The sequence below is a fragment of the Rhinolophus hipposideros genome (assembly GCF_964194185.1).
Source record: "Rhinolophus hipposideros genome assembly, chromosome: 10".
Taxonomy (NCBI): Eukaryota; Metazoa; Chordata; class Mammalia; order Chiroptera; family Rhinolophidae; genus Rhinolophus; species Rhinolophus hipposideros.
The window spans coordinates 64,273,658-64,297,971 of NC_138056.1; the positions used below are offsets into that span (position 1 = coordinate 64,273,658).

General features: G+C 40.4%; 1 protein-coding gene across 3 annotated transcripts in view; it reads left to right on the top strand.

Annotated features, from left to right (window-relative positions):
• The window catches only part of PIWIL4 (piwi like RNA-mediated gene silencing 4), a 97,837-nt gene that overhangs the window by 46,182 nt on the left and 27,341 nt on the right, over positions 1-24,314 (top strand). The window contains exons 1-8 of one of the 3 annotated variants that reach the window (XM_081064069.1): positions 6,013-6,186; positions 8,209-8,287; positions 11,231-11,362; positions 13,269-13,483; positions 18,141-18,262; positions 19,801-19,881; positions 21,392-21,589; positions 23,019-23,130. In XM_081064069.1, the coding sequence (XP_080920195.1) occupies positions 6,100-6,186; positions 8,209-8,287; positions 11,231-11,362; positions 13,269-13,483; positions 18,141-18,262; positions 19,801-19,881; positions 21,392-21,589; positions 23,019-23,130 (1,026 nt within the window). In that variant the 5' untranslated portion in view covers positions 6,013-6,099. Of the gene's footprint in view, positions 1-6,012; positions 6,187-8,208; positions 8,288-11,230; positions 11,363-13,268; positions 13,484-18,140; positions 18,263-19,800; positions 19,882-21,391; positions 21,590-23,018; positions 23,131-24,314 lie in introns of those variants that run through there. The other 2 variants (XM_081064070.1, XM_081064071.1) reach the window with 2 other exon arrangements.

The window sequence follows — 24,314 nt, forward strand, 5'->3', positions numbered from 1 at the left end:
CTATCTATCATCTATCCATCCATCCATCCATCCATCCATCCATCCATCCATCCATCCATCCAACCTCCATCCATCCAACCTCCATCCATCCACATCCAGGCAAGAATCCAGTCAGCCATTCATTTAATCAATATCTGTTTACACATAATGGGTATTATACTAGGTTCTGGTGATACAGAGGTGGAAAACATGGTCCCTGCCCTCAAGGAGATCACAGTCTAGAAGCAGACACAGACAAATGAAGCTACAGTTTTCAAGTGGCTTGATTAGAGTCATGGCAAAGGAATGTATGGAGCATAATGGGAGCATAGGTAAGGGGTATCTAATTCAACTTGGGTGTGGAGAGTGAGTGGAATGAGGGAAGATGTCCCTCATCTAGAGAAGTCTGTGTGAATCTTGAGTCTAGCAGTACACACTAGATGTGAGTATAAGAGATATCTATTTGGGAGGAACTCGCAAGGGCAAAAGCCCATATGTGTGAGAGAATGTCGTAGGTTAGAGGAACTGGACTATCGTGTTTCCCCCAAAATAAGACCGGGTCTTATATTAATTTTTGCTCCAAAAGATGTATTAGGGTATTTTTTCAGGGGATGTCTTATTTTTTTTCATGTACAACAACCTACATTTATTCAAAGTCATGTCATCTTTTTCTGGAACATCATCATAATGTACTAAATGTGTCCATCTGGCTGACGATCTTAACTGGGGCTTATTTTTCGGGTAGGTTTTATTTTCGGGGAAACACAGTAGAAGACAAGAGTGTGCTGGGGGCAGGAGGTGAGGAGGCTAAGAGGTGATTCTGGAGAGAAGAGCAGGGTCTGATCATTAAGAGCCTTGAACTTGTGAATAAGAACTTTGGATTGTTTTCTAAAAGTGAGGGGAAACACTAAAGGAATCAGTTTAGTTTGCCCAGAATAAATCCTAAAGAGAACATATGGCCTTTGACAGTGCTTCCTGTCTTCACAGATTTTTGAGCAGATAGAAGTCCCACGTGTTCAGTTTACCAAGTTCCATTTGCACATCTGAAGCCTAATGAAATTTAGTTAGTTCAATTAATTCAGTGATTCTGGTGATTGGCAGAATTATTTCGACATCAACTTTAGCAACCTGCCATTCTGCTGGAAATTCCCTTTTCATTCTTTTGGGATTATGGTTATACTATCTTGCTTTATTTATTAAGTGTATTAGTCTATGACCTAGACTCTAAGCAGTGAGCAAGTTGAACTACAGAAGCAAGATTCAAGTTTATTTCTAGATATCATAACACATTGGAATAACAATTTTTGTCTTTAACTTGTATTCTGTTGCCATAATTGCCAAAATTACTGAGTCATTAGGGAAAGATAATCCCTAATGAGTTTGAAAATGAGTTTTCAAAATGAGTTTGAAAGAGTTGAAATGAAATTTCTGTATGGAAAAGTGTGAAGTGATAGGACAATGTGAAGGAGAGAGGAAAAAACTAAGGGGAATTTTTCATGATCTTCAAGCATCTTCAAGCATCCAACAAATATTTTCCTAAGTGCTGGGCCCTGATTAGTTGCTGGGGATAAAGTAGAGACACTCGAAGTTCAAGTCCTCATGGTGGAACCATATGGAAGGAACAAAAAATAAACAAGTAACCAAATAAATAAAATAAGTTTCTCTAACACACGAGAACTCATTGTTTAGGTAGTTTCTTGCCCCAAAGTAAGGGAAAAGCCTATATGGGTGGTTTTCAAACTCTTTTTAGGAGCAGAATCTAATTTTCAAGCAAAATTGTGTGTGAAACTTCAATATATGAAGTAAAGCAGAGTAGTCCTATTGGAACCGGGGTGTATTGACAGAGCCTTACTCACTGCTTCCCTCAGCCACCCCTCTGAGGAAACTCCTTCTCAATGACTAAGCTCCAGTGTGTCCCAGGAACTCTTTGTCTAGTGAATATTACCGTAATATCAGGCTAAAACAAGATTAGACTTAGTTACTTGGAATCTTACCAAATTTGAATTTTATCACCATAAAAAATCTCAGCTATCATAACTCCATTTGGGCAGACTTGACTTTGACCTTCAAGTCTGACAATAGGGCATATTGGGGGTGGAGTTATTTGAGCCATGAGTTCAGTAAGGGAGTGTGAGTGGCAGCTGAGCCCATTGGACATGTAGGAGGTTTACGTTCTCAATTCTACAGATTGAAGTCAACAGCTCTAAATTTTGAAAATCTTAGGCCAGTGTGTTGCAGACTCCTGATAATGCTCTTTCATAGTATAGAGTTACTAATGAACTGTATCTCTCCATCTCAATCTCTAGACTGAAAAAATCAAAAGCTTTCATTGAGTTCTTACTAGAGTTATAAATTTGGAGTCCTTCCTTGGAGGAACAAAGTAAGCAGCCGATGCTGAGAGTATATAACTTCATTTTTTATTCTGGTAGGCTCCAAGGCAGAGGTGGTAACCAAAGGCAACTCCACACAAAAATGGGAGACATATTAATTTGCAGGAAAGGAGGAGAAGCCTGCTAATTAAGGACATATTTCCTTTCCTAATGTGAGTTGAAGCAATACCTCCCCCCGAACCCCCATATTATACCTTTCCCTAGGAGAAGTACATGTACTACTCTGAAGGATTCCATGATTTAAAAAGTGGACATACCTGCGACTTACACAGAAGGGACTGCCGTGTTTCCCCGGAAATAAGACCTAGCTGGACAATCAGCTCTAATGGGTCTTTCAGAGCAAAAATTAATATAAGACTCGGTCTTATATTACAGTAAAATAAGACTGGGTATCATATCATGTATCATATCATGTCGTATCATATCATGTCATATCATATCATATATCATATCATATCATATCATATCATATCATATCAAGACCAGGTCTTATTTTACCATAAGACTGGGTCTTATATTAATTTTTGCTCCAAAAGACGCATTAGAGCTGATTGTCTGGCTACGTCTTATTTTCAGGGAAACACAATACTGTAAAGGAACTCTGACCCGGAGACCCACATATAACCTTGGCTATTGATCTTGGGCTTAGAACCCACCCTAAGTGGATCCTCCCGCACACTTCCGTGGGGAATGGCAGTCGAGGATCCTCCCTGACCTTCTTGCTGTAGCCCCTGATTATGCTTCCATATCACATCATTCCATCTGCGAAATGCTTATGGAGGTCAGAGCAGGACGGCCTAAGTCTGCTGCATAGCAGCAGACACAGCAGGCACAGTGCCTAAGGCCCACAGTACTTTTGGGGGTGCTTGAAAATGTTTTAATTTCCTTTAAAAGCAGAAGAGAAAAAATTTGATGTAGAAGAAAATTATTTAATATATATAATATATTATTTTATTTTATTGAGGTTAGTGAATAATTTTTTTTAATTTAGGTATAGTTGCTATACAATATTATGTTAGTTGTATTAGTTCTAGGTATACAATATTAGTGATTGGACATTTTTATACCTTACAATGTGATCACCCCACTAATTCTAGCAATCATTTGTCACTGTGCAAACTTACCACAATATTATCGACTATATTCCCTTTCACCTTTTTCACCCATTACCCCCATTACATCCCTTCTGGTAACCATCCCTTTGGTCTCTGTTTCTAGGCATGGATAAAGAACATGTGGTATAGCTATACAATGGACTATTACCCAGCAATAAAAAAGAATGAAATCTTGCCATTTGTGACAACATGGATGAACCTAAGAGGTATTATGCTAAGTGAAATAAGTCAGCTAGAGAAAGACAAACACCATATGGTTTCACTTATACGTGGAATCTAAACTATATTCATTTTTATACCATCTAATTTGTCAGATATAATTTCTAATATGTATATTTTTTTAATTGAAGAAGGTTCCCACCAAAGTAAAAGTACTAGGGCCAAAGAAAATCAAAATTGACCCTCCGGTCATTGGGTGTGGCTTCCTGCTGGAGATGGATAGATTTTCCCAGGGAAAGAGTGCTGGGGTTAGGAAAGTACAAACCTAAGGTCGAGAGAACTAGGGAGGAACTAGCGAACAGAGAGCTCTCCACTGTAACCATTTTCCCTCTTGTTTTATTTAAATCCTTTTCTGAAGCACAGTGGGTTTCTGTGTAAACAAACATACATTTCTGCAGCACAGAATAGTCAATGCTTGTAAGTTCAGGTATCCAGAAGGAGTTAATTGACCTTTAGAGCATTCACTGTAGATCAGGAGGCAGATAATGTTAGGGAAGATTTCTATCACAATAGTTAAGCAGTTAACATCTAGTACATAGTGGGAATTTTTCTTTCTCTGGACATTTGCTATAATATTTATTTAATTGTAGGATCTTAAGTACAGAAAGTTGAATGAACCATATTCTTCCGTTCATTATACATGGTTTTCATGGGTCTATGCAAATTCTATATTGTATTATATTTTGCTTTCCCTTTCATTTCTCCGATTCCCACTCCTCTATTTTTCTCCCTTATATAGGTATTCAATTTATTATACCTGTTGGATATCCTTGGGTATAAATCCTTACTTGAAAAAATTAGTACATATCCAAGTACAAATGTCCTTAATGTTTTAAAACTTAACGCGGTGTTTTGCCATAGTATAGATGTCAATCTTTTCTTGCCTTTTCTTCATTTAACGCAATGTGTAAAAATCTAGTCATGCTGCTGAATGTATCGCTAAGTCATTGTTTGTGACTGTTGGCCTAGTGTTCCACTCTATGCATCTACCACATTTTACCCACCTATTGCCCATCCTGATGAATCCCACATAACTCTGATGAACTGTCTGTCCTGTGCCTATAACCTTAGCACAAGCTTTTCAATTGATCCTCAGTAGTATGTAATAAAGTTCTACACATATTTATGGTTAAAATAATTTTGAAAACTAGGAATAGAGAGAGCTTCCTTAAAATGATAAACACAATAAACCAGATATTTACAGCAAACGTCAAACAAAATGAAGGCATTACAGAGGTAGTTAACTTAATAACATGAAGACAAGAATGCCAGCTGTCACAGTAACTTTCAACATTGTACAGGAAAACTTGACCAACATGACAAGAAAAATAAAGATAAGACGAGATGAAATAAAATTGTTATTATTTGTGGCATGATCATCTACATTCAAACTCAAATGAAATCAGAAGAGAAGCTATAAGAACTAAGGAGTTTAGCAAACTCAAACAATATCAATGTATAAAAATCAGTATTTTGTGGCTATACAAGTAATAACTAATGAGGAAATATAACAAAAACAAGATACAGTTCACAGCAGTAACAAAAAAACTATAAAATTTCCAGAAATTAAATAATACACCGGACTTTTATGAAAAAGAATTTAAATGCTACTAAAGGATCTAAAGGGAATTTGAACAGATGGAAACATCTAGCATTGTGTCCATACATATTCCTGAAGGCTACGAGATATTTAATGCCATATGATATCCTTGTAATCTTAGGGCAGGGAAAATTTTCTTTCAAGAAGACCCAGAAAAGACAAATCATAAAGTTAAAAATTGGTATATTTGAGTACATACCTTATTAGATAAAGGACTTGAGTCAAAATTACAAAGTGATAGATTGGGAATAGATATTTGCAATGTCAAAAAATATATAAAACTTCTTCCAAATCACAAAGGAAAACACGACAAGCCCAACTTTAAAAACAAGGCACATAAACAGACAATTCACAGAATGAAAAACTACAGAACTACCGTGTTTCCCCCCAAATAAGACCGGGTCTTATACGGTATCACATACATGAGGTGCTTACCTACACTTGAGCAGAAAATACAAAAAGAAAAAGTTTGATGCGACCTTACATAAGATGAGCAAAAAACTAGGGAGCTGAATAATGCCAAATTTGGGTAGGAGGGTGGAAAGAAAAGGGGAGCCTGCGCCCTTGCCCACGCCCCCGCCCCGCCCACGCTCTCTCCACTGCTCTCCTCCCCACCCTCATTGGAACCAGCGGGTTGTGCGTGCTCTGTCCGCCCACGCGTGGGAACGCGGGTCGTTTCCAGTCCAGGGACCAGAGAACCACCACCTCCAGTCACAGCCGTGCCACTTGGATGCCAATGGAAAAATAGGCTAATTGGCACTTTACTGCGTTGGAAATCACTCGGCTCATCCGGAACATGAGTGGACGGGCCCGCGTGAGAGCGAGAGGCATCGCCCGCAGCCCCAGCGCCGTGGAAATAGGGCGCCCCGAATCCTCGCAGTGGGTGCGTACAAGGGGACATTCTCCCTCCTCTCTCTCTCTGTCTCTCTCCCACCCCCACCCCCGCTTCCGTTCCCGCTCCCCCTCTCCCTTCTCCTCCCCCCACCCCACCTTTCCTTCCTACCTTTCTCCTTCATGGCTACTGCCTTCTGTGGATCTCTCTTCCTCTCTCTTAGGAAGTAGTGGGTTATCGTCTCTCTGAACTTTGAGTCTTTCCAGGGTTTCTCTTTTTTATTTTTCTTCTGGGATCTTATCCTGAGTAAGATTTTTAAGGTAGATATTTTGGCCAGTGAAGAGGACTGAAAATTGGAGGCAAGTGTGTTGTCCTTTGCTAGTTTCTCAATTTTAGTTACTTGATTTGGGGTTAAGTCTTCTGGTAAAAATTGCTGTAGCTTCAGTAGTACCATTATATGGTATATAATTTAATACGAATCCTCTTGCTAATTCATATATAAATATAAGTAATCTCAGACATAGTTATGGTTTTGATTCAACTACTTTTTCTTTTTTTTTCTTTTTTTTAAAGATTTTATTGGGGAAGGGGAACAGGACTTTATTGGGGAACAGTGTGTACTTCCAGGACTTTTTTCCAAGTCAAATTGTTGTCTTTTCAATCTTAGTTGTGGAGGGTGCCGTTCAGCTTCAAGTTGTTGTCCTTTCAGTCTTACTTGTGGAGGGCGCAGCTCAGCTCCAGGTCCAGTTGCCGTTTTTCTAGTTGCTGGAGGCACAGCCACCATCCTTTGCGGGAGTCAAGGAATCGAACGGGCAACCTTGTGGTTGAGAGGACGCACTCCAACCAACTGAGCCATCAAGGAGCTCAGCAGCAGCTCAGCATAAGGTGCCCTGTTCAATCTTAGTTGCAGGGGGCGGAGCCTACCATCCCTTGCGGGACTCAAGGAGTTGAACCTGCAACCTTGTGGTTGAGAGCCCACTGCCCATGTGGGAATCGAACCCACAGCCTTCGGAGTTAGGAGCACGGAGCTCTAACCGCCTGAGGCACTGGGCCGGCCCCTCAACTACTTTTTCTTGAGCAGCCTCTGTGGGTAGGTAGGGCTCCTTCTTAGACTCAGGCAGCTGGAATGGATTGACCATCAAATGAATAACTTTTGAGTGATGTTACTCGTATTCTTTAGTATTTGGAGCAATCTCTTAAACCAAAAGTACGGAAGTGAGTATCCTGTGGTCTTTATGCCTTTACTCTCACAAAAATGTCTTCGCTTGACTTCATGCATTTTCTAGCAGCACAAGATATATTCCTTCTTGAACAAAGAGAAGTAGTTACTGTGAAAAAAGAAAAATTAACGGCTCCCCGTCACCTATGAACTAATTTGGACTAGTTTATTCAGGACAGTCATCACCTGAGCTGGTGACCCAGATCCTCTGGGCTCAATTTCTTTCTGTTTTTATTAAAATTTATTGGGGTGACAATGGTTAGTAAAATTACATAGGTTTCAAGTGTACAATTCTGTAATACATCATCCATATATATAACATTGTGGGTTCACTAGCCAGAGTCTCTTCTTCCATCACCATATATTTGACCCTGTTTACCCTCATCTACCACCCCCTCCCCCTTTACTCTCTGGTAACCACTAAACTAACCATTATCTGTGTCTATGAGTTTTTGTTTCAATTTATTTCTTGCTACAAACATGTTCACATCGGAGGCCCCGTGTCTGTGGGCCATGGAAGCGTGAGGTGATGGTCACGTGTACCCACTTCCTTTAATGAGCTCCCTGGTTGAAAGGATCACATCCCTGCCTCTTCATACCTCCAGGGTCTAACGGCTGTATCTGGCTCACAGTTGGTACTGAAATCAAAGTCTGATGAATGGGGAGAACCATTGCTTGTTCTTATCCATTTTTCTAGAATGGGCAATCTCTCATTTCTTAAGCTTTTTACCTGTTAATGTTAGTTCATGGCAATTTAATGACTTAGGACATGCCTTGGTCTTATTTTATTATAACATTTTGGTTTATGAATGAACATCTCCTATCTGACCAAAACTTTTTTTTGCCCATTTTAGCTTATATCTGTTGATCCTAGTAATAATGAAGCATTGTCTAACCGTGGCTTCGTGGGAACAAGCGGGATTTCACAGCAATGTAAGTACGATAGTCTGTTCCATCTGAATGGAACAGGAGTGACTACTAAACCTTACAGCAGCAGGGTCACGTCTTGAGCATCCCATTTACCTTTTCTTGAAGGATCCCCTGTGTTTGTTGTGTTTCCTTGGGACTCCCAAACACAGAGTCTGCTGCTGAATTTCATGACGGTGGTTGGCAGTTGGGAATCTGCAGACATCAGGAAGCTAGTGTTTGGATTCTTTGTGTTGACTCAATAATTTTTGAAAAAACATTTTAAAATTCTTTATGACATGTAAATGTCAGTGACTTCACCTGGCAGGGATGGTAGAAACCTGGCGTGCCTGCTGCCACTGCTCTCTCCTTCCTTCCCCACCTGTGGCAAATCTCACCATTTGGTGGCTCTCTTCCTTGTAAATCCATATTTGGACTCAGGTTTCTTGTCAACATGCTACTCCAAGTAGCTGCTATCACAGTGTGAGTTGATATACCCAAAGCATTACTTTGCTAAGGTTGCCATGACAAAGTACAAGTTGGGCCGCTTAAATAATAGAAATGTACGTTTCATAATTCTAGAGGCCGGAAGTCCAAGATCAAGGTGTCTGAAAGGTTGATTTCTTCAAAGCCTCTCTCCTTGGCTTGTAGATGTCTATCTTCTTCCTGTGCCTTCACATGGTCTCCCCTCTGTACTTGTCTGTACCCTAATCTCTTCTTATAAGGACACCAGTCATACTGGATTAGGCCCCATCCTAATTTTAACTTAACTACCTCTTTAAAGAGTCTGTCTCCAAATACAGTTACATTCTGAGATATTAGGGGTTAGGACCTCAACATAGGAATTTTGTTGAATTCAGCCCAAAACCACTGCAGAAATCTGTTAGCCATCTCCTTTGCTGTGACCAGGTGAAGTTAAGTGATTAACTGCTAATAACCATGTAAGCTCTAAGCACTCAGGTTCTTCCAGACTCTTAGGATCATCAGTCCTTCCACCCACTTTGGCTCTCTTGTTTTCCACTGGGGTTTTCCTAGCTCTGCTCAAGTACCCTTTGTGATCTGAAGTCACAGAAGTGAATGCGGTCCCTCAGAAGACCTGCTCCGAGAGCCAGTGCGTCAGGTTCAACACTCCTGTCCCCATTCAAACCATAACCCAGCTTCTCCTTGGAACTTTCGTTCCATGTTTGCTATACATTCTTGTGACTCTCAAGTGATGGAAACCCTTCATCCTTTGAGAGTAGATTCAGCATTTATTTATTTATTTATTTATTGTGGCAAAATGTATATAACATGAAATTTACCATTTTAACCATTTTTAATTGTACAGTCCAGTGGCACTAAAGACATTCACATTGTTCAGCAACCACCACCACCCTCCATCTCTAGGACTTCTTTCATCTTGCAAAACTGAAGCTCTGTACTTATGAAACAAAACCTCCCCATTTCCCTCTTCTCCTAACCTCTGGCAACTACCATTCTATGGTAGACTGAATTTTTAGAAACCACCCAACATCTTTTGAAACAAAGAGCAGAGAATAATATGGATAATCTAGTGAGGATAATTTTTAAAAATTAAATTTTAAAAATTTCCTGGAAGACTCAGACTCCACTGAAACGGGGTGAACAGCAGTTTTGGGAAAGTGATGATGTCATGTGGGTTAGTTGTATCCAGTGACTCTGTTGAAGGACAGTGGTCAAGTCAGAGTTCTGGAAATGCGTCACACTGTGAGTCCTGTTACTTTGTTGTACTATTCTGTATTTTTACATTGTCATGTTATCTTTAGAGTGCCTAAGTTGTATCTAAAAACATCAACATCTCGTTGTACTCGTTTAAACAGAAAATACACGTTTGGATTTTAATTGCATATTCTCTAGAACCTAACTGTGAGTGGTATGCCCCAAGGTGAAATGCTGGCTTTCCTTCTCAAGGGAATGATCGAGCATAAAGACTTACGGCAGTGTGTTTTGGGCATTTCTCTTCTTGTGATGCGAAAGGTGAGAGATTCAGCCCCAATCTGTGCAGAAGTTGGTGTGGACGGTCCTAGTCTACAAAGTCAGACAATTAAGTTTGCAAACTCATCCTAGAGAAAGTCCTATATCACTACGGTCACCTTCGAAGTACTCCCCTTGGGAAGTTATGCACCGATGCCAGCACCTTGTCCACCCTTCAAAGCAATTTGGAACTCTTTTTCTGGAATGGCCATCAGAGCTGTCGTCGTATTACCCTTGATGTCCTGAGTGTCATCAAAATGTCTTCCTTTCAGTATTTTCTTTATCTTCAGGTTAAGAAAGAAGTCACTGGGGGCCAGATCAGGTGAGTAGGGAGGGTGTTCCAATACAGTTGTTTGTTTACTGGTTAAATACTCCTTCACAGACAGTGCCGTGTGAGCTGATGCATTATTGTGATGCAAGAGCCATGAATTGTTGGCGAAAAGTTCAGGTCGTTTTCCACTAACTTGTTTATGCAGACTTTTCAGCACTTCCAAATAGTAAACTTTGGTTAATTGTTTGTCCAGTTGGTGCAAATTCATAATGAACAATCCTTCTGATATAAAAAAAAGGTTAGCAACAAGTTCGCAAACTTAATTGTCAGACCTTGTATAGCTTCATGGTGTTACATGAGAGCTGAAGGAGGGAGAGTACCCTCCTTAAGTGGGTGTGGGATGGGACATAGGGACATAGAGCTATCTCCTTAGCAAAGAGGAGAATCAGACCAGACCACAATGTTAGGAAATGGGGCTAACTTGGGTCTATTATTTCTAACAAAACATGCTATGCTTCCTTTACAATTTCCAATTTTTAGGCTAAAGACGTCAGTATAACCATGACTGTTTTCAGCAATGTGGACCAGTTTTATTAAAAACCACAAAAATCTAAGTTTTGGTTGTAGATGCATTTTTTTGATATAATAGTTGTAAACAATATCACTAGAATAAAATGAGGTATTACGGTGTTCTCTTCATATTTTAGATAAAGATAACATATCTTCAGATGATGCTGGTTGTACCTTCATGGAAAGAGGTGGGAAAATCAGACGAGACTTCATGGATTTGGGTGTGTGTACCAGAGAGAAATTGACCCATGTGAGAGACTGCAAAACAGGTACCTGGTCTTCATGTACCTTACTTTTTTAATGTTACCGGATCTTGCTTAAGGAATTTTAATTTCTAGATCTAAAATAAATGAGTGCATATAATTAATAGATGTTTATTGAACGTCTATATTCAAGGCATTATCTAGACATAGTTCTTTTAGCCTTAAATCTCTTTTATTAATAGAAATAATAACATTTCCCCCAAAACTGCAGTTCACTTTTTTTTTTTTTAATGAGATTTTATTTGAGCCAAGCTAATGCCATGCTGTGGAGCAAGATCTCAAATGCTTCCCCATTTCACTCATTGAAAACATTTTCTCTTTATAACTGGGGTAGGGGTTAAAAAAGATGCTTTGTCTCTTTCTTAGTCCTTTTCCTGTATGGGAATAATAACCTTTCTACTTCAGCTGTAGAAAATAAAAATGTGGCCTAGTTCTTTAATTCTTAACCGAGATTCTAGGCTCTCCCCTGAAATTGCACCCAGAATTGTGGGAATAGCATTTTCAGGGAAGTAGGTCTGTTGTTTTCATTGGATCCTCAAAAGGCTTTGAGAGTCCCTCTCAAAAGTTAAGACTTCCTGATACAGATCAGTCTTTTTCAAACTTTTAAAAACCATGCAGTAAAATAAGAAGTAGATATATTGTTATCCAGCATACACAAACTATACACACACAATTGAAACAGGTTTCATGAAACAGTGCTTGCCCTAACTGGGTGGAAGTCTCTCTGACCCAGTTCAGTTGTGTGTTTTCATGAAAATGATGGGGGGGGGGTGTCATGATTAGTTTGCAAATACTGGTGTAGAGGATCTCGAAGGATCTTCCAGCTCTGACATTCTAGGATGACTTCTCTTTGTCCTAATATGAGCAGGTAAAACATGTTGTTATTTCTTCAGGATCTGGAAGAACAAACGAAAGCTTTTGTTTAATTAAAATAGCACAATAATTCCTTGCTCCTAACAGATTTTATACCACAGGTAGAAGCTGATGAAATACTAAGGCATATACTTTTTCTTTCTCATCAACTCGGGGGCTCATGTTTCTACTTCTCCCATTGTTTGATATAATTCTTTTCTATAAGACAAGCACTGGATAATTCCCTTCAAGGAGAGATGAGAAATACCTCATTTGTGCCCTTCTGGATTCTGTCCTGAAGGGAACTTGCGCCATCTTGAGCACTGACCAACTGGAATATATCGTGGCCATCTCTGATTCTGTCCTATAGACTTAGAAGAGGTGAATAAAAATTTTTGTAAGTGATGGAATTCCTGGAAGCACACATGGCCTCCTGTGCCTGCAGAAAACAGAAGCCCAATGGCCCTGTTTTCACAGAGGAAAGATGTATAATTCCTTCTCTCCTCAGTCCTCCCCTCAATCTCTGGGATTTGTAGAGCGGTCTAACCACGGAATGAACTATTTTAGAATTTTCAAAAGTATGATTAACTCGATTATCTGGATTTCCAAGAGGTTGGGGGTGGTATTCATGGTAAGAACTGGACAGTTTCTTTATAACCTGAGATCAGCGTAATTTCAGAGTAGCATCTGAAAATATTATTTGAGCTGGTTTGAATTGCATAGAATCAGAACTGGAAGGCAAGCTTTGGAAGGAGTCCTGGGGAAGTTGAATTCAGATGCTTCTCTTCTCCCAGGAATAAGAATGTCAGTGTCTGCTCTTATGAGGCCTGCTTTACGCACAACCCCTTTTTAATTCCCAAATGTGTGTTTATAAGACTCCATAAGTTTATAAAGCTATAGGTTATCAGAGCTTGTCTTGTGTCACTGAACGAGAATACTGGCTTTGTAGCAATAGCTGTGCTTATATATGCAAATACATTTTTTAAATGTTGTGATTAATATTAACATGGAATGATTTTGTTGTTGTTGTTAAAAAATGGTTTTTATTTGTTTTCCTCAGGTTCCAGTGGAATACCTGTGAAACTGGTCACAAATCTCTTTAGTTTAGATTTGCCCCAGGACTGGCAGCTTTACCAGTATCATGTGACATACACGCCAAATTTAGAATCTAGAAGAATGAGAATTGCTTTGCTTTATAGTCATAGGGAACTTTCCAACAAAGCAAAAGCATTTGATGGTGTCATCCTTTTTCTCTCACAAAAGCTGGAAGAAAAGGTATAATATGGTTATTTTTAAAAATATACACACACGCGCATATATTTATACTCATCCATATATATTTAAGAGGTTAGCTGATTTTCATGACAGTTGGAATGGGTATTTCCCTCACTCCTTTCTTCTTGCTTGTTCCCACATCTGAGAGCAAAAGCACTTCCTAAATAAGGCCTCATCAGTAATTAATTTCTTAATAAAGAACCTGATGCTCTGGCATTTTAAAAATAAAAGGTGTAATACAAACACTGTTTTCACAACTACGTGTTTTAGGCAAAATGTCCTTAAAATAGGCATTCTTTTACAACTTTTCCCAAAATAGATAAGACTTTGAGAAACACTATTTATCCTGTGGCTTCAGAGCTTCAAATTTACTGTACATTTTTGCTCCTGCATGATTATTCTCATGTGTCCTAATAACTTCACATCAATCTCTGATTCTAAAACTGTCATTTCTTTCCTGACTTGCCCCATCATATGAAGTAATGTTATTGATATCAGTCTTAAAAATATATTTTTAATTGTGTGACCACTGGATATGGCACTTGCATGATTCACGTTCCTTTATCTATTTTTTATACCTTCAATACTTTCAGTTCTAAAACAAAGATATTGGTCTTGAAGTTTCATCACATGCTTTCTTCTAAAGCAATATTAAAATCACTACAAGGAAAAAAGAACTAGATTCTGTATGAAAAATTAAAACAGAGCATTGGATGAAAACGTTGTGCTTCTATCCCTTGGAAAACTTAATCCTTTAGTTCAACATTTTGATCAGAATGGTACCAATAGCATAAATGTAAATTTCTGGACTCCGTGTAAATTTTTGTGAATTTCCTCAAGAAATGTATTTCTAAGTCCTTTTGAGGCCTGTATCTTTTTACGAGATCTTGAGATTTATAGGAGCCTACTTGAATGTTTATTTCATCTGGATATGGAACTTTAAAGTTATACCATATGATTAAATTTAAGGGCCTGGAAAATCTCTACCTGTAAATGTAGAAACATTTTTATTCATCATAACTTCTTATTGATCTCTCAGTGTTTTAGCATATGACCAGATGTTGACAGTGTGGTAATATGGCCACTCATACTTAAATATATATATAATTTATTTTATTTATTTTTTATTAGTTTCAGATGCACAAGACAAAGTAATGCTTAAACATTTATCATTTATATCCCTCACACTGTGTGGACCCCCCCCCCATCCACTATCCCTCTGATATCACACCAAGCCATTACATTTCCACTTAAATAAATATTTCAAGTGTATTGTTGTCATTTAAGATTATCTTGCTTATAGATAGCTACATCTGTAGTAACGGTTTGGAAATTTAGATATATTAAAATTATTATATATCCCCCCTGAGTGGTCCAGCTTACTTAATGTACCTAACCAAAGTGGAGAAATTTTACTCTATAGATACTAGGAATACATTAATATTATTCAGTTCTCATTCAAAATGAGCATATAATATGTGCCACATACCTTCTGTTCTTGGGGATGAGTCTAATGAGGAGGCAGGTGAGTAAATAGATGGTAAAATCATGGTTTGGCAAATCAGGCCTGTTGATTTTATTTCCCAGACACAGGTGATACTAGGTTTAGACAGAAACCTAGGTTTACTTAGCTTTAGACAGAAGTGTGTTGTCTTATTCCTTATCAACATATGGCCTGCCACCCAGTGACAGTGAAAAAGAAATAGTGTCCTAACGAAGCTGTTGCTATTCTCACCTTTGAATTCTAGCCTTCTTCATACTGACTCAGGCGGAATCCTGCACTCCCATCCATCTCTGCATACTTCATCGGAAGCTTATTTTAGTTGAGAGCTCCTCCAATGATTCATTCGTTGCACTCCCAAATGGTACTGTTCTAGAAGCCCTGTGCTGCTGCCTCCTGGCCTTCCACTGTCTCACAGACCCCATCTGTGGCCACATTCTGGGTATCTGTCACTGGTCACATCTATTTGCCACTCTCATGCATTCATTCTATACTTAGAAAGAGCCGACTGTGTACCTGGCAGGGTTCTGCCACTATGGAGGAAACAAAAGTCAGTAAGGAAAGGCGCTTGCTGTCAAAAAAACTTCAATTTAGTACTGAAGTTACCTACACATAAATGAAGTGCAAAGTGGAGCAAAATAAGTGCCATGATAATAATGAGTAGTTTGAATATGCTAACATTTACTGAGCATTTCCTAGGTGTTAGATGCTGTGCTTGGTGGTTCTCTGCATTAGCCCCAGCACTGCTCTCTTATATTGAACAGATCGAAACTTTCTGTCCCACCTACCACCAGTGCTGCTGTTACACCTGCCAGGCTACATTTGTCTCGTTTAATCCTCTCATCACCCGGAGCCTTTGAGAGGTGAAGTCTAAAGTCTGGGTACAGAGCTTAATGCAAGGCAAGATCGTTTCTAGCAGGACACTTCAGAGGGAGTGATGTTTAATTCGCTTCTTGGGTAGAATTTGGATCAATGAAGGAATTGTTGGGTGGAGGTGGAGGGTGGTTTCTTGACAGAAGAACCAGAAGGAGCAAAGGCACAATGATAGGAAGTGAGGGGCACATTTTAGAAACTTCTGATCATTCAGATTTTTAGTCAGGAAGGAATAGAAGCGTGGCTCTAAAAGTCGGGAGAACTTTAAATGTCCTCCTGAGGCAGAGGGACTGTCCTCCATTGGCCCCTGAAGCCTTTGAGAGAGAGCATCTATGGTAGCTGTGTTAAATTACAGTTACTCTGATCACATCCTACTGAATGGTTGACAGGAGAAGGTGGGAAGATTATTAATAAAGTGTCACTGGAATTACCTGGGCAGGCTGTCAAAAGGTCTTGAACAAAGATTCAAAGTGCTGCTGTGGATGAGATCCATGAATTATCTCATTTCATCTTGAGAGTAAAGGGAGCCCTGGACTCACTTCCATTTTAGAGATGGGGAAAGGTCTTAAAAGAGTTGAAGTGCCTTGCTCCACATCACACAGGCTGCGAGAAGCAGAGGTCCAATTCCAAATCAAGTGCTCTTAAGCTCTGTGCTAAATACTGGGGTTCTGGAGCAGCTGAAATTAGACATTGCTGATGTAGAAGCGCTAAGACTTGCCAACCAATTAGATAGTGGATGGAGGAAAAATGACAGCTCACTCTGAGGCTAGCAGCCCAGGCAGGGACTGGAGGGTGCGGTGTCCAACAGCAGACATACAAAGCAAGGAGTTGGTGTTTGGGGAAGGAGGTGCAGAGGTCGCTGAAGAGGTTGCTCTTACTGTGTTTCTCCCAAAATAAGACCGGGTTTTATATTAAGCTGTGCTCCAAAAGACGCATTAGGACTTATGTTCAGGGGATGTCATCCTGAAAAATCATGCTAGACCTTATTTTCTGGTAAGGTCTTATTTTCGGGGAAACACAGTAGGCTGTTAGGAATGCTGTTGCTGGCTAAAGGTCTTGGTGGGGACCATCTGCTCTCCCCCCACCTACTCATGCCAGCCAGCATCTTCTGGTATCTTAATTCTTTGTCCGGAAATCTCTGGGGAGCCCCTCATCTCTCCTGCCTGCCAGACTTCTCCTAGATGTTGATGAGTTCTTCCTGAAGCTCTCCACCTCTTGATTTCTCTGCAATTTTATCTGAAGCAAGAGATTGCCTCAGTGAAATATTTCATATCCTGGGAAAGGACCCGTTTCTCTGTTTCCATGCAATGAGCCATTCCTGCCTTACATTCTTGGTTCAACCTAACAGTAGTTAAATAGTTAAAACTACATTTTAACTGTAGAAAATAAGGGTAAAATATATAAATGCTTGCTAATGAACTGACCTCTTCTAATTCCTTACCCTTCTGAAAAATCCTTGATCAGTGATTTTTATTGACTGATTCAATTCATTCTTTTATTTCAGAAACCTGTACCAAACCCTGTCTGGTTGAAGGAGCTCTAAATTTAGTTGGGCAGCTGATACAGAGACCTATTCATGCGTTCATTATATTGTTAGAACATTGTTTCAGATTATAAAAACCCTAGGGATTTCTCTAGACTTTTCAAAAATTAATAAAAGCAATTTCCTATCTTTTTAAACTTCTACCACTTTCTCCTTTCTCTCCATGTTTACTTCCCCTCGTCTATCCCCTGTCCTTAGCTTTCTTTTTCTCTTCTCTTTTATAAATAAACTTTTGAGAGACTGTTACTTGAAAACCATGCACCCAAGATGGGCAGGACAGTCCCCAGCAGGCTTCTGGGCATCCATGAGCCCCCTGAAAGTGGGTATGTTATGTACATCATTGTGGTTTATACAGATGTGAAATTTTCTTGAGAGAATGTCTGTAATTTTTATCAGACTCTCAAAGTAATCTATGGCCTCTCTCCCACCACTCCCTACAAAAAGTTAAGAACCACTATTCTGGAATTCTCTTTGGGTTGAATCTTTAAACCCTGAGTCTGGTTTTAATTCTCCATTAAGAAATTATAGAGTAGAGAGATACGTCATTTTTCTAGGATTAGCAAGATACAGAGAAAATAACCGCAGCAAACATAATGTGTTGATGACATTATTACTCCCATGCTATCATTGGTAGTCTTGTTTGTGTTCCTGGGAATTAAATTGTGCTGGCTTTATCATATCTCCATTCTGCACACTCGGGGGTAATATGTAGAGTGCATACGAAGTACTTCTTTTCCCAGGTCACAGAACTGTCAAGTGAAACTCAAAGAGGTGAGACTGTGAAGATGACGGTCACTCTCACAAGGGAGCTGCCAGCAAGTTCTCCCGTGTGCACCCAGGTCTTCAGCATCATCTTCAGAAAGTAAGGTGCCTGAAATGGGAATCTGATTTAGCCTAATGATGTCCTTCGGCATAGAGCCTGGGTCTTAAGATTCTTAGTCACTTGGTAGGCAATGTGCCAGCCACAATGTCATCTTAGGGCAATGATCCGTGTACCTTCCTGAACCTGTGCAATAACGTGCACTGCAGTGAATCACAGCCTCGAACTGGCATCAGTTGTCATTATCCAGTATTTTCTGAGTTGAGACAAAGAACTCAGGGTTGTGATGTCTCAGTGGTAGTGGGGAGTGTACCTTTTCCCATACCCTGTACTCCCTTCTATCCTCTACCCCTGGACTTAATAGTTAGGCTTCTCTGGATTAGGAAACTGAAGGCATTGTTTTCCTCCCAGCTGCTCTCAGCTCTCACTTGGGGGGGCAGAAGGAAGATGGTGACTCAGCTTTTCAGTGTTCTTTAGACTGATGCAGAATTATCTCGGAGGTTGGGTGGAACTCGATAAAATGCAGATTCCCTAGTCCCTCAATGGACCCAGTAAACAGAATTTCATGAGTGGGGCCTGAAAATCCACATTTTTAGCAAGCTTCTCGGGTGGCACGTGAATACCCAAAAGCTTGTGAACCACTGTTTTCCGTGCTACTGGTGTGGATCAATAAGATGATCTGTTAAAAAAACAAAAAAACACAAACCTTAAGATTCGAGCCCTTTGCTCAATAGTGGCCTCTGGACAGGATGAGGACAGAGGAGTTTGGGGTTTTGCTGAGTAGGGCACATAAAGGAATCCCCCCCCCCCCCATACATTATTTTCTCATTCTACTCAGACTACTTGCAGAGTTTTTAGATCTTACAAGGGGCTCAGTTTCGTACTGCATAATGCTCTCCAGAAGCCAGTCCTGCGTGTGCCCTCCTGCGAGGGAACTACGTTAGCTAACATTTCGAAGGTGCTTTTCAGTTACAGAACTCTTTCCTTGTAGTTCATCTTATTGGATCCTCACTTCAGTGCCCTGAGGCAGGTACTATTAAACTCTCCATTTTACAGATGGGGAGGCTGAGGCTTAGTGATATTTGGAACCTCTGGGCAGCGTCAGATCAGTGATGTGTCAGGTTCCAAAGGTGACCAGGATAAGTGGCCAAAGACGCAGCCATGCTAATTGGTAGCACCTGGGGAGCTTGAGTAGCCTTCTTAGAAGCAGCCCCCTCCTCTCAAAATCGGGAAGAGGCCGAAAGAGCCTTCAGACATGGCTTGCTTCACTCTCCCCCAGGCTAACCAGAATGTTATAACCACAGTGGTAATTGGTGACAACGTATTTAGCATTGCAATTAAACCCAGGCAAATAAAAATAATTTCAGTTGTCATTCTCAAATATGAAGAACTGATCATTCTTACACATACGAGTACACACTCATATGTATTTTAAGTATCTGAACCCTCCAGGGCTGTGAGAATGAGAGTTCTGTACTTTCTACATATTTGTATCATTATGTTCAGCATAAGTGCAAACTTAGAATTACACTGTCATTCACTGATGTTTACTAAAGAGTGAAAAAAATGTATACTTGCAGGATCTTAAAAAAGTTGTCTATGTACCAAATTGGACGGAACTTCTACAAGCCTTCCGAGCCAGTGGAAATTCCCCAGCACAAGTAGGTTTATTTATATTTTCTGTTCCTCTGACATTGTTATAATATGAGCACCATAATTTACGATGCAGTATGATACCATTATGCCTCCTATAAGAGACTCCATGGTATGAAAAGTAATGGATGTTTTTAATTTTCAAGTTTTTTATGGAATGGAGAATGTCACCCTAAAGTTAGACAGTTTTCTTATATTAGTGTGCTAGATTGTGATCGTAAATCCTAGAAGGCATGCAGATTCTGAATGACAAGTAATAATGAAAGCAGAATAAGCTGTATTGTTACACCACAGAGTTGGTGCTCTGTTTTCTTACTGACAGGAAGTTAGCACAGGCAGGGTGGTTGATTTGAAATTCCTGGGTAAGCAGAGGTCAGACAAACAAGCCAACTAAACTACCGGAGTGAAGGGTAGAACTGTTAGGAACACTTGTAGCATTTTCACCCTAACTGGGAAAGTAGAGGCTGCAGGGAAAGTGTTCAGTTATGTCTTGAATGGGTTGTTACTCAAATAATTTGGTCAAGCTCAAGACAGAGAGGCTTCTAGTAACCCAAGGTCAGATATGTAAACAAAGGGTGAAGTGCACAGCAGATGGAAAATAGGGCAGGGTGTTTGGCCTTCTGCCAGGTGGAGGAAAACGGGGTTTCATGTGTTAATTCAGTGTGTCAGAGTGGTCTGTATAGAGCATGCTGTTCTTCCCTCTCACTTATCTCTCCACCTGGATTAGAAATTCTTGCAGGGCCAGTGTGTGCTGAGCTGCACTGGGCACTCAGTGTGTGTGCTTGTCCTGAAGGCTGGCTTACTTTCACAGTGAATGAAGTCCATGAAATATCAACTGAAATGATTTTGAAAAAATGTTTGTCTCTTCTTTCATGCCATTTCCATCCCTTTTTCTTAATTAAGACTTCAGTCATAATATTAATAAATGTGGAAAGGAACTGTAGCCTCTCAAGAGAAAACTGCAGTTTCTCTTGTGTGTACAGGGTACCACTTCGATTATTTCTTAATCTCATTATTAAGTCTGTCTACTGTCTTCACTACTGAGTCAATATGCTTTTCTGAACCTAGATGTTTTTATGCTGGGAAAGATCACTCCATAAACGTATCAGTCCTCTGCTGAGCTTCTCAACCAGGGGCAGTTTTGCCCCCAGGGACATGTGGCAATGTCTATAGACATTTTGGGTTGTCACAGCAGGGAGGCTACTACTGGCAGCTACTAGGGAGAGGCCAGGATATGTTAAATATCCTACAATGCACAGAACAGCCCCTAACAAAGAATTATCCAGTCCAAAATGAGAAACCCTGCTCTACAGGAATACGAGTATATTTAATCTTGTATATACGTTTAAAGACACTCCAGCTGGAAATATCCAAGGTTTTTGGTTAGCGACTGGAAGAAATCAGACTAAACAAAAAACTATTTCATAAAAATCTAGAAAATTGGAATGTAAAATCACTCTTTAAAAATGTTTGCTGTTTTTCTGATATAATAACTTAAATTTTATTTGTTTGTTTAAGCTTGTCCCTTTGGCCTGGGTTCACCATTTCGGTGTCACAGTTTGAAAGCAGGCTCCTGTTCAGTGCTGATGTGAGTTATAAAGTCCTCCGGAATGAGACTGTTCTGGAATTCATGACGGGTCTCTGCCACCAAACTGGCATGTCCGGCTTTACCCAGACATGTGAAAAACAGCTGATTGGGTTCATTGTCCTTACAAGGTAAATGCCTGCATTTAAATAAACTTTTCCCCAGAGAATGAATTATTTATGGTATTTGGGGACAGGAAGAGCATCAGGGTGTTGGCCTAAGCACAGATCTGATCAGTTCATTCCCCTGTTCAGAAGACCATATCCTTCTCAGTTGTCTAGAGTTCAGACTTTCTTGAGTGGTGTTCTGGACTGTCCACAGTCTGACGTGGCCTTGCATTATCTCTTGCTCTCCCTTAACCCCCCAGTAGATTGCACTTTGCTGCTGCAGTGTCTCTGCCTGCATTCCCCATCCCTAATTCTGCTTTTAAATCTTTGCTTCCACAAAAGCCTAGCTCAAATGTTACTGCTTTTCTGTGCACTCAGTTAAAATGATTCAGTTCCATCCCTGTGCTGCTCAAAGAGCACATTGCTTACAGCCTCCTCTTTATGGCCATTTTGTTTCATTTTATGACATTATGGGATAGAACAATAGGCCCATTCTCATCTTCTCTATAAGATTAGGAGGTCTCTGAGACCTCTAGGTTTGTCTATATATAATACTCCCTTGATGCACATTGAGCCAAATTCAACATGGGCAGATGAGGTGGCTTCCTGAGTACGAAAAAGCTGACCACGTGCAGCTGCTAGTCCACAGTACTTCTTTTAATGGACCTGCCGGCCTTCTTGTGGTCTGGCTTGGAAGTTCCACTGCAAGTTGCTTTTCTGGTTTACATAGCAGAGAGGTGGGGCTTGTTAAATTCCGCACCACCTGGGATGAGAAGACTGCCTTCTTATCCTCCTGTCGTGATCTGTATGACTAGTTTACCTAGTTTATCACACTTTTTAAAAGTCACCTTGTAAAGTACCAAGAGCCTTGCAGAAACCTGACAGGGAGGGTTCTGTCCCAAGGCTGGGGCAGCATGAGGAGATATTCCAGGCCACGCAACGCTGAAGGGGAAAAAGGGCTTAGCATGGTTTTAGCTGAAGTGCTCCGCTGGTTAGAGCCAGCCCTGGATGGGAGATGGAACAGCATGCCAGAACTGCATGGTCGATGAGCATTCTTTTTGTGCTTTTTATTCGAAAAGCTATCTAGGAGCTCAAAATTTCCTGTTGGGAATTTTTGATGGGAAAGATTTGAACAAGGGTTTGGCCTTCCATCATTGAACAATGATTTACCTGAAGTCAGAGTGTTGAGCAGTGAAAAAAACCGTTTGTGGTCTAACGGCTTTCCTACCAGTTTGTTGGAATACAGAGGTCTTCCTGTACACTGAAGAGTTAATTATTTCTTTTCTTAGATAAGAGCTAATCATTTTGTTAAAAAGTGATCATTCTTGTGTTACTATCTTTCATAATTTCTGAAATTCTGGAGTCTAATACTTTGAATTAAAAGTGTAGTGAAATAGCTGCTTATCTTGTATGATTTGGAAAAATTATTTTAAAGATGCCTTGCATTCACCAGATACAATAACAAAACCTATCGCATCGATGACATTGACTGGTCAGTGAAGCCCACGCATACCTTTCAGAAGCGGGATGGCACTGAGATCACCTATGTGGATTACTACAAGCAGGTAGGACTTTTCCCTCTTCATCCTCATCTCCCTTCCTCTTAGCTCAGAGAAGTCTCTCTATTCCTTTCCAAGTCCAACAGCACCTCCCCACTCACACACCAAATTGTCAAGTTGAGTCTCCCTCCAGCATAATTCTCTGACTTGTCCCTTCCCCTCCATCCCTACCATCTTTGGCTTGACTCAGATTCTCATCCTGTCTCCTATTGTCATTATTCCTGTCATCTGAGCAATCGCCCTTAACAGCGTATCTAATAATGTCACTTCCCTGCTTAAAACATTTCCGTCGCTCCCCTTTGCCTTAGGAGCCATATCTAATTTCCTGGGCAGTTTCCAAGGCCCTTTATGATCTGGCCACTCCCTGCCTCTTGAGCTTCATCCGTTTCCTTTGTATGTTCTGCTGTGCCTGTTGTTTGTGGTTCCTCGAGTTAGTTACTCCCCTGTGCTTTTTCACACATGTTGCTTCCTCTACCTGGACACCCCTTTTCAGCCAGCCAATCACTAAACACCCTCTCATACTCAGCTCAGCCATCAACTCTTAGGTGAGCCCCATTATGCTCTCCCCAGGGCTCCCTCCCCTGCAGTTAGCTGCGTCAGATTATTATAGGCAGAACGTGCATGGTCTGACTGCCCTCTTGGATTTGGATCTCTTTATTGTTGGATACCCAGAGCTAGCACAGTGCCTTGCACGTAGTAGATATTCAAACATTTATTGATGGAATCACCTGCTGCTCTGGGAACATGAGTCACAATTATCACCATTACCGATGCCCCCACTTTCCACCTTCAGTTCCTTTCAGACGCTCCTTCTCTTTAATGTACAGTCATATTCAAGAGAGTCTGAAAAATCTCACAGATGTTTTAAAAACCAAAGCAGAAACCCTTCCTTGACCTTTCTATGCCTTCAAGAAAAGCTATCTCTTTTCTTCTTCTTAGCTAATTTCTTTAGAAGGTCATCTACACTAGCGCCCAGCATCTCTTCAGTTCTTCCTTCCTGAAGCCTCAGCAGCCTGTTACCCAATTTCGCTGCTTTGGAAATAACTCCCTGAAACTTACATTCAGTTATTGTTCTCATCCTAAAGGGCTTTTGATGGCATTTGACACTAGTGACCACTTCCACCTAGTTGAACTGCCAGCCTTGACTCCCGGGGCACACCCCTGGTGGGTCTCCAGTAGGTTTCAGGTTG